General features: G+C 39.5%; 2 protein-coding genes across 3 annotated transcripts; one reads left to right on the top strand and one right to left on the bottom strand.

Moving 5' to 3' along the window:
• Positions 1 to 283: 283 nt before the first annotated feature.
• Positions 284 to 16125, bottom strand: stx7l (syntaxin 7-like). 2 transcript variants are annotated; one of them, XM_079996670.1, is made up of 11 exons: positions 15917 to 16125; positions 10473 to 10569; positions 8527 to 8620; positions 8364 to 8433; positions 7501 to 7591; positions 6459 to 6596; positions 4291 to 4337; positions 3763 to 3853; positions 3587 to 3659; positions 2030 to 2112; positions 284 to 1197 (listed from the first exon to the last, which is right to left on the bottom strand). In XM_079996670.1, exons 3-11 carry the CDS (start codon positions 8609 to 8611, stop codon positions 1102 to 1104), a joined length of 774 nt encoding a protein of 257 aa, XP_079852796.1. In that variant the 5' UTR covers positions 8612 to 8620; positions 10473 to 10569; positions 15917 to 16125; the 3' UTR covers positions 284 to 1101. The 2 variants fall into 2 exon arrangements, with proteins under 2 accessions (XP_079852796.1, XP_079852795.1); XM_079996669.1 differs by lacking the exon at positions 15917 to 16125 and adding an exon at positions 15487 to 15627.
• Positions 13090 to 17274, top strand: LOC307227378 (protein LEG1 homolog). Its single transcript, XM_079996671.1, has 8 exons — positions 13090 to 13440; positions 13789 to 13875; positions 14597 to 14670; positions 14775 to 14876; positions 14967 to 15085; positions 15493 to 15634; positions 15744 to 15840; positions 16898 to 17274. Exons 1-8 carry the CDS (start codon positions 13143 to 13145, stop codon positions 17047 to 17049), a joined length of 1071 nt encoding a protein of 356 aa, XP_079852797.1. The 5' UTR covers positions 13090 to 13142; the 3' UTR covers positions 17050 to 17274.
• The last annotated feature ends 1946 nt before the right edge of the window (positions 17275 to 19220 follow it).

The raw sequence follows: 19220 nt of genomic DNA, 5'->3' as shown, positions 1-19220 counted from the left end.
ATGATTTTAACAAGTAAAATACATTTTAATTGTTTTGGGGTTTTTTTATGTTTAAAAACGTTTTAGTTGTTAATCTAGTACTTGAACAATTTTATTGCAAAGAGACAATTTAAGATCCAATTTAAAGAAAAGGTCAACAGCAAATTTTAATAATATTTTAGTTTTTAATGCAGAACATTGTACAAACACAATGTGTCATCAGAATTTGGGTTTTCTTGTGTAAAAACCTGAATGCTGCTTTTCTCAGTAAAAACACTAAAAACTGTTAGATCAGATCACATGCATCTGGAAATCCATTTTTATTTCAGTTTAAACTCTGTCCATCCAGGTTTTTTAAAACATACCAAGCAGCAATAAACAAATATAAAAACACAAGTGATTGCTTTTACCTGTCAACAGCAGAAGAGGCGATCTATCGTTAGATATCAATGGAAAAGTGTTAGTTTAACTGGATTTTTAGCGACTAGATTTTCATCTCCACACTAAATGTCATACGCCTACAATGTCTGCAGTATTTACATATCAATATTCCTTCCATTAGAGTGTATTCCTCTGACGCTTTCATACAATCTCTATAAATACAGATAGCAAGATGGATTCATGTAAAAACAAGAAAGGAAAAGAAAAGTTATCAAAAGGAATGTCATATCCAACTCCACATTCAAACTCCAGACCCTTCATCTGAAATAAGACCACGGAACCTTAAAATCTGATTGCACGCCAAAAGAAAAAAAAAATAATAATAAAAATTGATCAAGTCATTGATTTAAACAAAAAATCCACATGGCCTAATAAGTGATTTTACAAGTGTGCGTTAATAACGTTTTATTATTGATCAAGCGTATAATGTGTATGTATCAAGAGTAAAATGAAGATTGTCACATCTTTGTCTGGCTTCACGTCATTTCCAATTACGTTTAAAACTTTATGTTCAAAAATGCAAAATCCGGGGACATCCTCCATGTCTCACTGGGTGCAGAAGATGAGGAGAACGGGCGTGTCCCCCATCTTTTAACCACTTCCAAATTAATGAGTGGACAGTAATGGAGGAGAGGAAGAGGAGAGGAGGAAGAGAGGAAGAAGAGAGGAGGGAGAGAGGACTCATGATTTGACAGATCCCCAAATGATCAGTCCGATCACAACAGCAGCGACAGCCAGGACGATCACCAGGATGCAAATCTTCTTACGGGATTTCCGCTGGCACAAAAAAACAATATTGAGTTTTACAATATTTATTTATTTATTTTGGATTTCTCTGTATTATTGATAGTGAGGGATTGATCAATACTAGTATTGGATATTGGTCTGATACCAAGCCACAATGGGGTATTGTATTGGTGGATATCCCCAGTAAAAAAATCAAAATACCGGGAGCCAAATTGAAGCAGTAATCCGTATTTTGTTATAAATCTAATATTTGATACTTTTTTTAGCAGCCATTTTTTAATAAACAGCCATTCAATGTATTTGAGTTAGGCATGTGCTCCCTCTTTACTGTTTCCAGTGTTGGTGGCGGGATCTGCCTTTCCCAGCAAGAATACATTGCGCATATACAGTATATACTGCACACACACACACACACACACACACACACACACACACACACACACACACACACACACACACACACACACACACACACACACACACACACACACACACACACACACACACACACACACACAAAGAATTTCACCACTTGAGAGCAAAGAAAAGTATAAACCCGGATTTTGAAAAACAAAAAACAGTTTTGCTGCAGTTTCGAATGAAATGCTAGGACTTGCAGTCTAATCAATCCAACACAGACGATCTTATGGATATCCACGTTAAACAGAAAAATCGACCTTTCATTTTTTCCAGTTTTTATACATTTACAAGCATATTAAAATGATATGATATAGAAAAAGAAAATGTCTTATGTTCTAATGAGGCCAAAACAACAAAACAACGACGCAGGTCGTCATCCAGATCTATATTGGCTGGTATTTCAAGTTTAAATGAATGACTGAATTCTGTAATGTTTTTTTACCTGGTAGTCTGCAGCACGGGACAGCTGCTGCGTGGCGTTCTGGACGTTGAGATCCGCGTTCTCCACGTTGGCTTCTATACTGTCTGCAAAGCCCAAAACAAACTTTTGTTCATTTTTTTTATTTTTATTTAAAGATATAGATATAGAAGGTGTAGAAGTCCAAACATATTATCACATTTGCTTGATTAGTTAATTTGAGAGAAGGTATAGAGACAAGAGATCTCCATTCAGATTTAATAGATTAAATAGGTAATACATTCGTTTTCAATCACAGATAATATTGGTTACATTTCTTCTAAAGAGAATTGGCTATCAAACTGTTCATAAAAATGAAAATATATATATTTTATTATAAGACCAAATAACTAACTACATTTTATAAATGCAATTTTCTATTTTTCTAAATTTCTTGCAGTTTCTATAATAATAATAATCTTGAAAAATATGAATTTCCCTCCGGGTATTAATAAAGTGTTAGCGTATCTTATCGTATAAACTAGAGGTCCACCGGTTGTCCAATGGCTGATGTCAATATTTAGAGAGCATGGTGGCTGATGGCTGATATGTAATGCCCATATCATGTTTGTTTCTTGCATCTGATAAAATGCAACGATTTAATAATAACAAATCAGACCCAAATTGCTGAACTTAAATGAACATTTAACACTAATCTGCTAGTCTGCATTGTCTCTGCAGTGCACTTATTTTAATTAGAAAATGTTTCAAGGAAACAAATGTCAGCAGGTAATCACAAAATGAAACTTTGTAAAAAGAAAAAATAAATAACCTATGAATGAAAAATAAATAATAATAAACAGTGTCATATTTGAATCTGGTCAGGAAATAGAGTCTCCCTGTTACAAAATGCAGGATTTATTATTCACAAGTAAAGAAAAAATGTACACAAAAATATCCAGTTTTTATTAAATTAAGCAATGGAAACTAAGCAAAATGTTTAGGCCGAAACGAAAAAGAACCATGTGTTAAAAAAAATATATTTCTGTGTGTTAGAAATAAATTTCCCATGGAAATGCACAAATGATGCCGCGCTGTGTGAAGGAGACAAAAAAAAAAAAAAAAAAAAAAAAACTACACTCAAATTCTGAGTTCGATTTACATTTTTCCTCAAATGCAAAGTATTTCCAAACAGCACTCCTGCTGTTTTCTTTCAAAACCGGTCGCGGAGACTCTGCACTTGCCATCTTTAATGAGCTAAAACCATAACAAATGAGTGAGACGGGGAAGACAGCGAGTGGGTGAGAGGAGGCGGGGCTACGTGGGCGCTGCAGCAGCGGGCGTGACTCAAGAAAGAGAGAGAGGAAGCAGCTGCTACCGCTTTATCAGTAGTGCCGAAAAATGAGTATTCAAACTGTTTCAAATATTCAGAATCACTTTGTATTGAAAAATCTATATTTTTCCACACTAGTCTGCAGACATTTTTCGGCCTCGTGAGCACAGGCATTATACGATGCCGATTATCTCAAAATGCGCAAATATCGGCCCCCGGTCGATTTATCGGTCGACCACCGTTATAAAGTATTATAATGTTCTGCTCACCTATCATGTCCCCCTGCTCATGGACCATCATCCCTAGGTCTTTGAAGATGTCATTGATATCTGTGATGTCAGACTGAAAGAAAAAAAACAGGGACAAAAGAAAACGTAACTTTTCCACTCTTTATCGACTGATTTATTAACTTTATATTTCGCTTTTATATTATCCCATTCTGAACCTCCAGCTGCCGGATCGAGGACTCTCGCTCCTGGATCAGCCTCAGGTCGTCTTCAGTGATGGCCTCAGCCTGAGCCTGCGCTTGGAAATCGCTGGGATGACAAAAGGAGATGTTTACTGAATCCATGAGGATCAACTCAATTTCACTTTATATTCATTTTCTATGTATACACACACACATATAAATACAAGTTTCACTAATATGAGGCTCCAAATGGGACACAGGGATGACAAATGAAAGGGACGTACTTAAAGGGTTAAAACAAAGCTTCGTTGCCAAGAGATTTAGATATGGAGACACGACAAAGACAAAATAAACCTAAATCATTCACTTAATGGATTTTGAATTGAAGTCGACAGCATGAGGAAAGATAGAAGAGGACAACGCCATACAATAAAAGATTAACGTAGAACAGTTATTGTGAAATATTAACAATCATGCCATATAACGTTTCCCTACACCGATCCATTCAAATATAAAACCCTAAATGATGTTAAAATGAATAACTTTTTGCAGTCATCAACCAACCTCTGCGGAGAGAACTCATTTCCAAAGGCGACCTCGGAGTGCTCGGCCTGTTGGAGAGGTGATGTTAAAGTGTTTTAATGTGATTATATTGAAATAAAAACTCTTGCTTGCTCACCGGTGCAGATGCAATATAATTATTTACTGCTTAATCTAAAATGTTCAGGTTAATATCCACTACCCTGCCATATTTTATATTTTATTGTGTAACAGAAATTTTTCAGGTTTATATTTCCTAAAAATTTCAGGTTCGTTTTCAGTTATCCTGCCATATTTTATTGTGTACAGTTAATTGTGAGGTTTATTGTATATTTAACTTGAACCCCTGACATTAATACTTTTTATTTTTCTTGTTTGTAATTATTACTGCCTATCTATCCATCCAACCATCCATCATCTATCTATTTATCCATCCATCTAACTATGCATCCATCCATCCATCTATCAATCCGTGTTGGGAAGTAGTGAACTACATGTTATTCAATTTGTAGTTTAACTACATTTTGCAGTAGCTTGCTGGTAGTTCAACTACATTCATATTTGCACACTGATTCAAGTAGTTAAATTACTTTTACAAACAAACAATTACAATTCTGGGCCAGAAAAAGAATGATTTGTTTTATTTTACCACTGCTTCTCTACTGTAACTGAGCCCTCTTTGACCGGCCACGCCCCCTTGTTCTTTCATCCTAACCGCTGTGAAGGCATGGTCAGCCTTAGTCATAAGTATTGATTATTGCTATTTATTAATGTTCAGAGAAGTATTTGCATGCTGTTTTAGAAGGGACCTGGCCTGCCTGGTGCAATAGCCCCATCTGGACTCTAATTTCTGACTGATGGACACTATATATGAAACCCAAGCTGATGTTCCTTGCCTAGTGGGGTATATTATTTTTTTGGTTTATGTACGACCTGGGCACTTTTTTTGCAATAAAACTCAATTCAGTGGCATTTTTTTGCTGGCACGTGACTTTTTTTGTATTATATTTTGTTATCATTTCATATTACATGCACATTGTCAATATTTTACAAAGTAGTTTGAACTTCTTTTTCTAAGTAGATTTAGTGAACCAAAGTAGATTTCTCCCTCGTGGAGCTTTGCTGCAGTTCAACTTCTTCCAGTGTGAAGTAACTGACACACAAGATATGTTTTCAAAGTAACTTCCCCAACACTGCCAATAACACAGTCATCCTATGAAACAAAACTTAGTCTAACAACCGACAAGATGGGTATCTCATTCGAGTTAACAGTAGACTGGCACAATAAGTAGCAATTATTTCATGAAGCCATCATAATATAGAGCTTCTCCAACGCTTCACACAGACGTACAACAGTTTGAGAAACACTGATCTAACCGCCTTCCAAATGGTCTGAATTAATCTGAAAAATAACAAACAACAGAAATAGCTTTGCCAACATTACTGAAGTTTAAAAAGGACCAGTGGGAGATTAAACTCTGCAAACCAGAAAGAGTGTGAGTGAGTGTGTGTGTGTGTGTGTGTGTGTGTGTGTGTGTGTGTGTGTGTGTGTGTGTGTGTGTGTGTGTGTGTGTGTGTGTGTGTGTGTGTGTGTGTGTGTGTGTGTGTGTGTGTTCTTCGTTCCGCCACAGTGATATCGCAGCTGTGCAACCAAAACGCTCATTTAGCCACTTTGCATCACTGACTTTCATTTCCTTTCATGTCAAGCATTTATTGATTTAAAGTGATGAAAATCTCAAATATTTCCACAGGATATGATTGAACATATGTTCAATGGCTGCAAATTGCACCTCCTTTTAGAGCTTGTCCAATTCATTGACATCCTAATTGGTAATTAAAAAGCAGCATATGTCCAATCGTAATCACCAGCTACACCGAAACCCTCTGACTCCATAAATCACTTGGGTTTCTTGCCTCATTTCTGGGCGTTTTCTGCATTATTTGTTAATCACTAAGTATATTAAAATATGATAATTTATAGTTAAACAGCGTCCTCAGTCTCCAGATCAGGCGGCTGATCAGCTGAGAGCTAGATGCCAAAACCAACAAGGGTTTTAATTTTTCCCTCGAGGCTCCAGTGCATCGTCACAATCCGGTTACAATATTAACTTTATTTGCCACAGCGCCGTTGGTAAGTTCATCATGAAATCACTTTGAAATCACAGACAGCCTCTACATGTCGGGCGACTCACAGAAACCCTGGAGCTGGCTCGGACTCTGGCTACAAACTCTCGTTCTTTATCGGCCGCGTGTCGCTGGATCTGCTGCAGGCTGTTCAGGGCGCTGGAGAAGTCGTTCAGCAGGCGCTCTTTTTGGAGCTTCCTTTGCCGCTGAAACATGCACAACAAAGAAAGATCAATCGTGAAGGTGGTTGGAGAGGAATTTACGTTGAAGGGCCTGTGGTTTGAGTTGGTTGCAGTCTGGTCTGTAGACGGTTGCACACATAATAATAAAAAAATTGCATAGATACTGTGGCGGACCAAGGGGTCGGGGCCAAGCCGCCGCTGCAGACAGGAAGTGCAGTCAACCATCCCGGGCCCGCTCAGTTGCTGGGGATCAGCCTAATCAGCGGAGGTAGGCTGATCCCAAAACCAGGAAGTTAGAATTGCGTGTGTACGTGTCCGCAGTAGGGATCGACATGCCGGCGAGTCAGCCCCAGAGGCAAAGATCGGATACAGACAGCGGGAGATCACAGAAGCGGGGATTCACGGATCCACCTGGACTATTTATATATATCGGCCTGCGAGCCAATGTTAAGAATGTAATTTTTTTTTCATTTATTGGTTGAGCAAAATGATGTGAGCCTTTGGACATAATTTGACCAAAGCATTTAATGTTGGATCATTTTGCTCAATGAATTCATATCATGTATGATTTTTTTTTGTTATGTTTGCTTAAGAGGTTTTGCAGGAGTCATTTTTTAGCAGATCATGTTTCAGGTCAAATTTATTCAAAATATTCAAATGATTCTAAAGTGTTCACAGACTTTTCAGCACCACTGTAGCTATTCCCAATCTTGACTTGAATTTGGGGACATTGGGGGGAAAAGTGATTGTCATACAGTATAATTATGTTTTCGCCATTTGAGGCAATCTGTAACCAGTTACCAGGATATTTGAGTGGCCATCTTGGGAACATTCCCCAACACCAGGAGCAGTATAGGTTTACAGTAAGTGCATTGGATAAACGTTTGGATATATTTCATGTATATATTTAGTGACTGAGTTTTGGTACCTGATCGGTTCCGACCGGTAATGAGCCGTAAGCCTTGATCAGTCGGTCCGTCTCTTTGGCCAGCTGGTTCCCTTGCTGCTGTTTCTGTTGCCTGGCAACCACAGACACAATTCATGAGTATAACAATAAACTGAATTATCTGTTGAAACACAGATAATTGGACTTCAGGATTGGCAGGTGGATGGCAGGGAGACATACACAGGGGTACACCAAGTAGACTCCTATGTTAAAAAATGTAATAGAATATAAAAATGTGTAATACAAATAATAACCATTGTTTTAATAACACCTTTCAAACCAAACATGCGGATCAAAGTGCTTTACATTAATAGAAGACAATTAAATATTGATAATGAAATTATGAATAAAAAAAGATTTGTCTCATTTAACGAATAAAATCAAGGCAAAAATAGAACTATAAGAATAAGCAAATAAAGGAAAATAAGCCCAATTAAAAAAAAAAAAAGGACTGCAACTAAAAAACAACTGCACCTCCAATCTTCTTTAGTGACACTGAAATGGTAACACCTCGATTTTGGTCAGTTAGAGCCACAAAAAGCTCCATGTCTATGAGGGTATTCCTGACCAAACACAGAACCGCACATTGTCTTTTGAAACATTTTACTTCCCACCCGTGTTACCACCATGTGTTCATATCACACACAGTTCCCAATGGGAAACAAAACAACGACACAGTGTCTGATTAATACCACAGCGAACTTTTCCCGCTACTCACACAATGATGAATAATACCAGATTATCATGAATCGACATTTTATTCAATCACACACACACACGCACACACACGCACGCACACGCACACGCACACACACACACACACACACACACACACACACACTCACAGTGTGTGTCGTAGCTGCGTGCTGTCTTGCTGTGTTCCCAGCTGAGACACTCCCCTCTGCAGCTCGGTGGCTGGAAAGACACAGAAAACCATTAAAAACGATAGCAAACGCTGGTTTCTATGTCTAAGACTCAAATTTGAGTAGATAAGTGACTGTGTATTACTCAGCAGGGTTATCTTTTGGATATTGGAGCTGATGTTTTGGGCGAGAGCACTGGGCTCATTGGGGGCTCCAGCCTGGTAGGCCATCGTCTAGACCTGGGGAAACACACAGACGTTTGATTTAAATATCAATAACATCAATTATCAGCCGATGTAGGAGAACATTTTTGTGTAGCTGCAGCATAGTAAGCTGTACGAGTGCTGCTCCATGTTAACTCCGTGTTTATATGTTACATAGATTTTATTCCTTTTTTGACTTTGCATCATGACATTTCACTGCATATATGTATAACCGTATGTACATGTATCAACCTCCGCTGCTGTAACACCGTCTATTCGCTACTGTTCAGCCTGAACACTGTGTTTAGTGTTGATGATGTCCATTTGGTTTCTCCTCCAATGAGGCTGTTCCCTAAAGGTCGCTTAAGCTGTAAGCCAGGCTCAAGCCTGACTAACTTCCGGTATTGAAAGAGTTCCTAAGATCCCGCTAGAAAACACGTTGTCCGGGTTAGCACGGCAATATACCGTACACCTTGGAGCTTGCCTGATCGGGAGCAGGCTAGTTTGAGGAAATTCATATATGGAGGATATTATAATATTCTATATCATAGGCTATGATATTAGTGGGATTACTGAACATACTTTGGCAAAAAATATATACAGTATGTATATGCGATATAATTATATTTGTCCTAATCTTAAAAAAATGACATGATTAAAAAAACAGGAGTTTTGAAATTGCAAGTTGGTGTAGGCTGGTGTCAGTTTCTTATAATAAAAACGTGTTTTAAGTGGATGCAATTTAATATAAATGGAACGTGCGGATCATTTGCTTTAGATCAGTTTAAGGGGAAAGGCAACTATTACTACATTATAAATTACTGTTCACACAGATGCCTTTCTGTCTTTATTAATATCTCCAGCACCGGCCATTTTTTAGTAATCATCAATACTTAAATACTGTTTAAATACTGTTCCGTCAACTTTTTTTGTTCTAAATATGTGTAGGAAATGTCACCCTCCGTATGGATCCAGTACTGAACTGTGTTCTGCTGATTGGTTGATGCTTTAAATATGGAGAGCGTGCATTTGCTATCCAAATGGAGATAGTACGTGCAGAGAACCCCCCCCCGGGCTCACGCCGCCGGTTGCAGCTTAAGTAAGCGACGCTATCGCGGATCGTCTCTCCGTGTGACCTTCGGGGAATACGACCCCGGTCACTCATTCTTTCATTCTGATGAGTGAAAAAGAACAACCACAAATAGATGAAATACCATTAAAGCATTTCTTTAAGCAATTAAGCAATTTTTTTTTTTTTTATATTTTGATTATATTCCACTCCATTCGGGGTTAAACTGAGTTTGCAAGTGATTTAAGCTATTATCATTATGTTTATTATTATTATTCTTATGATTATTAGGATTGTGATTATTGATATCACGTTTAATATTATTTCGATGTTTTTTATTGTTATTGTTATTATAGCTGAGGCGGACAGACCTATTACATAACTGTAATAAACGTTGATGTTGATGGATGTTTCAATTTTAATTTTCAGTTTAATTCACTTTTCCTCTACCGTGTGCGTGCGTGCGTGCGCGTGCGCGCAGAGAAACGCGGAAATCACGTTCGCTCCAGAGGTCAACTCCCTCCGGTGAAGTTCCAAACATAATATTACCCTCAATTCGTTCAAAGTAAAGAATAACCAGACCGCAGCGTTTGCAGACGTGTCCAGGACTTTTTAACTGTTGTGAAACTTTGCGGATCGTACACAAAAACGCCTCGCACCGATTGCTGAACAACATGTTGAACACCCCGGTTATTAATCCCCGGAACGACATAACTGTTGGTGTTCGGCGAGGACAAGCCCGGCTGTAGTTAGTTAGTCAGTTAGTTGGTTAGTTAGTTAGTTAGTTAGTTAGTTGACAGTTGGATAGTTGAGTTTTACCTTCCTCAGGACCCGCAGCAGAGACACATTTCCTGGATCGGTCGCTCCCAGTCACGTGAGACCGGAGGGGGGGGTGGAAAAAGAGAACGGCTCAGTCCTTCGAATAAAAACGAAACAAAGGCTATAATTCAATGATCGTGTGACAAACAGTTAATGCAATCATGAGAAGTGATTATTCGAATCAAACACGAACTAGAAATCAATAAACGATTAATTGTACTTTTGCCAATGAGACAACATTTGGAAAGTGGCACCACGACCTGCTGGTGGTGTTTTTATGTATTTATCTATTTATTTGTTTGTTTGTTTGTTTGTTTGTTTGTTTATTTATGTGTTTGTTTGTTTGTTCGTCTATTTGTTTATTTGTGTGCGTATTTGTAAACATATACATAAATACTTGCCAAGAAAAGCAGCACACAAAATCACAAAGAAAAAAACAAAAAAAACAGATAGGCATTCAAATGTCAAAACGTCCACGACGTTAAAAACAGCTTGATTATCAACATCAGCACGCACACGTGAAGCAGCGTCACCAATTCTGTGTTTCAAAATCGCAAATCTGACTTTTAGGTCCCTCTGTAACGATGGAGCGTTACAAACTCGGATCTTACTTGCGGGACCTGGTAGCGACTGAAGCTATTTGAGCCTGAACTGTACCCAGTGTTATTTTACTCAGTAAATATGGGCTAGTCACAAATACCAAGGATTATTTGCTCTTTTGCAGTTTGACAACCGAAGGCTATGACAAACTTATCTGTTGCCGTTGAACTATTTGTGAAGACTTGGTCTGGCGATGGGTCCGTAAGGTTTTTATTTTATTTTTAGTCACAATTTGTTCGATTGAGAAATATAGTCTTGTCTATGTATCACTTTGTCAAGTTGATAAGGTCTCTCCAAAACAACATATTTTATCATTTGCATGAAAACCAGAGTGAGCATTTGTCTCACTAAATATTCACTATTTAGGAATATATATTGAGGAGTATATCCACCGTCTTTTGGCAGGCAACTCTGATAATGATGATAATGCAAATAAGTTCAAATAAGTTGAACATGTGATCTATTAGCTACGACTTCTGTATTTGACCACAGGACCGAGGGCACCGTCTAATCAGTTACTTGGTCTCCACCTAATGGGACCTAATGGGTTTTTCCCCTGTCTTCTTTTGTTTCATGAATAGGAACAGAGTATAATGTGGCTTTATGGGCTTTCACGTGAAGCTGCGACTTTGCTTGGTAGCCGTATCAAGCAAACAGTTTTATCTGTTTGTCAATTCACTGCTGAGCTGGATGGGGTCAGAAAGGTTCATGTGCTCTTGAAACCTGGTTAAAAATTGGCAGCGCATGTTTTTGGAAATTGACATCACTGTTTGCTTGTGTCTGGGTCACTTTTATCTCTATTTGACCCACAGGGCACTGTCCTAGTGATCAATACTGCCGTGCAGTAACCTTGTTTATGTTTCATTCGTACTTGTTACCTATTTGGACTTTCACTTAGATTCTGCACATTCAGCACATTGCAAAGACAGGGGTCAACCGGTCAATGAAATCTGAATTTAAATTTCAACAAATAGACCTTCTGTCTTGGATTATTTTTTCATTTTACCATCTCTTTTCAAAGCAAATCTTTTTAAACCACAAGAAAAATCAACCATTACAATTTCAGTCATTTCTCTCTCTCGCGCTTGTGCTCATTCCTAAATGATTCTTGGTCTCATTATCAGCCGTTGTGTGTGTGTGTATGTGTGTGTTTAACTATGTGTGTGTGTGTGTGTGTTTTTGTGCACGTGTGCAGGATTTTCACATAGCACACGGTGTGTGCTGCACTCAATTCCGTCATTACTTCTACAACAGGAATATTTTTTATGGTATTATTATTTTAAGTTCAGTTGGCCTAGAAGAAATATTACATTAATTATATTTAGATATTATATTACAATATAATGTATGTTGTCAGACAATCATGTCTTATTTTAATGTCAGGGAATAGTCATGATAATGTTTTGTAGGTAATATTTATTGGCCATTGGTCATATATTTTTAATCTCTACTGCATTTAAACACACACCTGTTCTGCCCACTTGGTAGGAAACCTGTTTCCACAACAGGAACTTCCTTCCAAGGTCTCGATAAACATGTAAGGATTTGTACATATTGCACAGATACTTCCTGTTTGCTTCACCTCTTGTTTAAAGAGTGGTGCGGGGACAACTTATTTTTGTAGGCCAGCCCTGGTTCCCTCGACAGAAAAAAAACAATGGGATTTTTCTCTCTTCAGCTTGAGTTAACCATGAGACTTTATTTCATGCATACAACCAAAAACCCATTCAAAAATCCCATTCACTTTCAGACGAGGGAACCAAAAGTGCAGAAATGCTCACTAATTTATGGGTTTTATAACTCATTACTGCACCTCTCTATTGGCCCGGGGTCTTCTGTGCAAAGGTTCAACGCTTGCCCTGTGCTCGGCACACATTCTGTGCGGTGCAACCAATACACACCAATGGAGTTGAGAGTGCACTGTGTACCGCATCCTACAGTATGTGAAGGGCAGTGTATGTGTACTTGTGCAGTCCAGAGTATATAAGCCCTCCAGAGGGGAGGCGCCCCGCAGTCCAGCTCTGACTCCTCTCCAGTTTCCTCTTCTCCTCCTGTTCCCAGCTCTCCGCCATGCTGCGTCCGGTGTCCGTCCTCGCCGTCCTGGGGGCTCTGCTGGCCCTGTCGCACTGTGCTGTGCTCTTAGAGAATGGCATGCCCATCCTGTGGCAGCAGACGGCCAGCCAGCTGACCGACTTGCCCGTCCAGAACGGGGTCCTGACTCCGAACCCGTGGCACTACCTGCACCGCATGAGCCTCTACCGGCTGGTTATCGCCGCCACCGACCCCTTCATGGGCTCCATGGGCACCAATGCCACCGACAGTCCCATCTGGGGCCTGCCGCTGCAGCTGGCCTGGGAGCTGACTTCAGGTAGGTGGATACAACACACACACACACACAGACACGGGCACACACACAGACAGCGACACACATCTGTAACATCGTAACAGAATGTTACGTTGTCAGAATGTTTCTCATCGCCATATCTTTCACACTGGTTTTTGTGAGTAGTATTTGTGTGGATGTAAATTTCAATTTCCATCCTTTCAGTCCTTAAAACTACCATTCTAAGCTAGATTAACGTAACAACTAGAAAGAATTCTAATCCCCTTTGTGAGGGCTTAAATAGAATTGATTTGTTGTCCAGATTGTCCGCTGTGCTTTGGAAAAGTAACGTTCAAGGTATGAGGCACAGTTCATCACTCAGTTGGTTTGCAGGTCGTTTGGCCGATCCCACTGGAAACACAAACTGTGGCCAGCCGACTGCCGATCCCATGTGCATCTCCACTCAGAGCTGGTGGGCTTGTGAGTACAACACACAATATACACACACACACATATACTGAATATACGGGTGATTCCATGATTGGGTGCCATTTGTGTCGCACTGATATTAAATGTACAAATATGCACCTAAAGTAGGGGTGATCGTGAAGGAGTTTCTACACATTGTCCGATACAACAACCTACATGCAAGTTTCAGATGAATACATGCATACATTAATAAAATGATTAATAAAAACGATCGACTTGCCTGCCCAACCCACTATGACTAAACTTCACCTTGAAATATAATCATTAAAATCCTTCAGTATTATTTTTGCATTACTGTGTGAATCCATTTCATATTTCATGCTTGAAACATATGTTTTTGTGAGAAATGGAAAGTTTACATTTTAGTTGTGTCCCATAATCTTCACTCAACCCTGTTACCTGAACACATTCACTCATATTATACATGAAATATTTGGAATCTTCCACATTCAACAAGAATTTGCATCATATGATTGTCACAGTGAGAAGTAAAGTAGGTTCTCTCATTTTTGTCATTCAAAACTCAACCTTGTTGCTTCAACCCTCTTACTATTTGAAGCTACCTTCAGAAAATAAACCTTGTCAAGAAATGGGATATTAATATTATTTCTTCTTGTAAGAGTTACAAGGGCTAAATGGGACCCTAATCGGGGAATCACCCACACAAACAGGGACACGTACACATCCGTAACATCTCCTCTTCCTCCTACAGGTGTGAACTACTTTTTCTCTGTGATCCCCTTCCTGTCCGCTGCACAGCAAGGCTTCTTCGGAGAGGGAATCCAAGTAAATTCATCAAAAGACCATTGCATATGTTTGTGGTACATACTGTAATACTACTTATACTCCTATTTCTACTACTACTACTAACATGTTTTGGTTGTTTTTAGGTCCAGATGCAGGTTCCTGAGGGTGTAGATTATTGCACCACCTACGCTAGCTGCGCCACCCACTTCGCTGAACCCATGGCCAAGTGGGATGCTTTCTACCAGGTGCAGAGTACAAATGCACACGCATCAAGCCAGCGAGCTGAATTTTGCACAATATGCATGTGGAATTGATTTCTGTTTCTCTGCACAAAGGGACTGAAAGAGGCCAGTGATTCCCCTGCATCTGAACCTGAGAAGAAAGACTTTATCCTGGGTCTGTACTGGGCTGCCCACCAGTCCTCCATGTATGCCTCTGCAGCCTGCAAAGCCAGGTAACTGGATTGCTAATTGATGGAAGGATAGAGACTGTAGAGCAATGATGGATGAAGGGATGGTGGTATGGATGGATGGATGGATGGATGGATGGGTGGTGATATGGATGGATGGGTGAATGGATGGCTAGAGGGATGGATGGATTGGTGGATGGATGGATGGATGGAGGGATGGATGGATGGATTAATGGAGGGACGGCGGTATGAATACATTGATGAATGGATGGATGGATGGATGGAGTTGATAGAAAGACTAAAGGAGGGAGACCAGGCTTCAGCCCATCAGTCGCCCATCTACTAAAACAAAACAATGACCTCCTCCCCCGATCAACGTCCTAATCCAATCATCCCGAATATCTAATACGTCTAATATGTAATATAAGAATATCTAATCTGTTTACCTGCAGGCAGAGCTTCTACTCTTCCTCTGAGGTTTCCTTCGCCAACAACTGGCAGAACTCAGCCGAGTTTGTGGCGGCGACGTATTTCCAGTCCAACATCCAGCGATCCGCCATGTTCATGACGCCGCTGCCCAGCCGCGTGCTCCAGGTCAACACACTCCATCCTTCCCTTCTATTTATCCATTCAGCACTCTCTGTTCATTCCTCTTGTCTGTGCTGCCTGTGCACTTACTCGCTTGTCTGTTTTGGCCGTCCAGGAAGGCGACAACGCGCCAAACATCGCCGATCTGAGCTATGACGAGAACCACACGCTGTCAGTGTTTTCTTGGATGAACACCATGAACAAGTTACTCAGTACGCACACACACACACACACACACACACACACACACGCATGCACACACACACACACAAAATTATGATTACTCACAGAAAGACGTCAGCGCTTTTTGGACTTCATGCAGCCGTAACCCATCAGGAAATTTAATCCACAGAAAGGCGTCACCACTAAAATGACGTCACTAGGTCATTGTTGTCCCATACGGCATCAAATGGTCAAGCTTCCGTAACTACGTCGCAGTGTTTAATCCGCTTGAATGGAACAGTGTTGTTGGGAACTTCCACACGGAGTGATTTCCTTCCACAGAGACACCGTGAGGCAGGTAGTAGACAACCACCTTCAAATTTTTAGGATAAAGTCATAACACAACAAGTGTATCCTTGTATTAGTGATTCTGCATGGCACCAGCACTCGGAAAATTCACGTCATTGCGTCGTTACGTCAGTCGATGCTGCGTTCATTGGAAACTTGGAAAATGTAACTGGTTTTGGGCGGTAATGGTGATGTAAAGAAGAGCGACAGCACGAATGATGCTTTATTCAATGGGAACGCCAAAATCTGTTATTGGTGTCGATAATGTGTGTTTTGTTGCCTGCAGCTATATTTATTATTATTATTATTATTATTATTATTATTATTATTATTATTATTATTATTATTATTATTATTATTGTTATTATTATTATCATCATCATCATCATTATCTTATTACATATTATTATTATCAAGATCATTATATATTGTAATATTACTAATTTTACTGCTATTAAAGTGAAGCACAGTTGAGTGACATGTTGCATATGAAACGTGCCACACAACTAAAGGTCATTATTATTACACAAACCCACACACACATATATATATTAAAAATCCAATTATAGAGACAAGTGTGTAAGTTGACCAACAAATTCATTGACCAAATACCAGGAAAGAGAGACGCGTGTTCTTATATTCCCAATTACACACACGTGCACGCGCGCACACACACACACACACACACACACACACACACACACACACACACACACACACACTCTCTTACTTGTGCTTGCTTGTGTGTGTTTGTTCCAGTTGGGTCGCTGGTGCGTCTCTGGCGAGGAGCCATGTGCTCCGTCACCACCAGGGAGAAGGGCCGAGAACTGCTGGAGCAGGTTCTGCTCAACCCCACATTCGTCAGCACCACCTTCATCGGAATCATCACAGAGATGTCCTCGAGCTGCTGAGAGCACACACACACACGCACACACACACAAACACACACACCCGCGCACACACGCACACACACACACAGGGATGATGATTAGATGACTACATGCTAGAATAAACACAGAGAGAAGTATGAATGGGGGAAAATGTATTTGGCCTATTTTTATATATACTGTACAGTATTTATACAAAGTGGTTAGAAACTGTTTATTTTGGGAGGACACATAGAGCCAATACAATTGCAGGTAGTATTGAGTCGCTATCATTTACAGCACTGATACGAATTTAATCAGCGATCCAAACCTCCCGAGCAGTCTGCAGTGAGACCTCTGGTTCTGGTGGTGTTTCTGGTTCTGGTTCTGGTTCTGGTTCTGTCACGACACTGACACACATAAACTCTTGTCATTCACATTGTCATGTCTTTTTTTTTTTTTTTTTTTTTTAAGTGAATCAGATAAGTTGGGACACAAAAGGTCACAACAATTTCTTATTTACAGTTAGTCATTATCACTTTTATTTAAAGCTTTGACCAGCAAAGGCTCCAAAAACAAAAGAACATCAGTCACATCGTTTTTAATGACATGAACAGACAAAGGCAGGGCTCGAAAGTGGCTTTTTAGTCTCCAGATATTCTCGTGGCACATATTTCATATTTAACCTCTCATCCCACCTGCTGGGTGGGACCACACCCAAATGGGACGGCCATGCAAAACACAGCATGGAGAGTCAAACAATTAAGTTAAAGAAAGAATGAAAGAGAGACAACAAAAGTAGAGTAGAAAGGAATGCTCAAACTAAATGTACAGGAGAGAACAATAAACAAAACAACAAAAAACCCCAAGGGCCGTATCAAGTGGCTTTCCCAAGGAAATAGAAATAAGAAATAATCAAGTAGCTCTAAAAAGAAGATACTGTTCTAAAATAGTTTAAAAAAAGTTGATATATATTCCCTTTCAGAGGACATTTTCTTCAGTTATACCAGGTTTTTGGTATACAAAGGTCACACTTTCGAGTTTCCCCAATTCCACTTTCCTTTGTCCACGTGCGCCCCCTAGTGGTCACACTACGTCAGTACTGAAATGTTCTATTGCTAATGTACAAATTATCCAGACACAGTTGATCAAAGAAAAGAAATATAAATGAAATCGCAGAATTTTAACCCACTGGATTAATTCGGGAATTTATTTGGAATAGCATCGGATTTCCACTAGTATGTGTGTATAATACCAATATGAGTAGGTGTTTGTGAGTCGGACACTTGTGATGTCACGAGAAAATAAATAATTTAAGAAAACGGGTAAAATTGCATTGTTTCAATGGAGGGGTTCAGTCATCGGTTATGTTTCAATGTCTTTAACATAGCTACTTTATTTTGTAAAGGAGCTACATGAACGGCCTAAGCTTATTACTAAAATCCTCAAACTAACATATTGATTGTATTGGATTATATTACATTTGAGGTATATATTCGAGTGAAGTTTAATGGAACGGGACTATTGATGAGCGTGGGAATACTTGAAAAAGTATTGTTTAAATTTTGAAAGAAACCAAATGTTAAGACTGTAAACAGACAAAATAATTCAAAACTAAAGGCAAAAGTCAACTCTTCACAGAAACAAGATCTGTGCAAAAAAAATCTTTTTAATTTTACACACAAAACAAATTAGACATTAATCTTTAACAAAACACAACATACTGTAGGTAATGGTATCAAATGTGAACGACATCCACGATATTTACAGAAGGTAAATGCAGAGATCATTGAGGAAGACACAATAAAAACCTCTTTACGTGAAATAATCATTATGCTTCTACGCTCGGGCATGATTGTCTGTGGGAAAAGCAACATCACAAAACACGACAAGAAGAGACATCCCGTCCAGACAAGGTGACGTCGCTATCTCATGATCGAAGAAAATTTTTAAAAAAAGCAGCATTATGGGACGCTGCTAATGTACCGTGGATTCTGTGACCAGAACACCAGGAAGAATTAGGGGAGGGAGAAGGAGAGAGAGAGAATGAGGCCAAGTTTTTTACTTCACCAAATCACATTTGGGGGGGGGGGCAATAAGTCATTCCGGCATTAGCTTACACAAACACGAAATGTTCTGGACTGCGTCTGGCACCGCTTACATCTCAGAAATCCAGACGATTTGAATTTTAGAGTTTTCGCAGGATTTCGAATGGG

Source organism: Zeus faber, assembly GCF_960531495.2.
Source record: "Zeus faber genome assembly, chromosome: 2".
NCBI lineage: Eukaryota > Metazoa > Chordata > Actinopteri > Zeiformes > Zeidae > Zeus > Zeus faber.
This window is presented reverse-complemented; position numbering and strand designations above follow the sequence as displayed.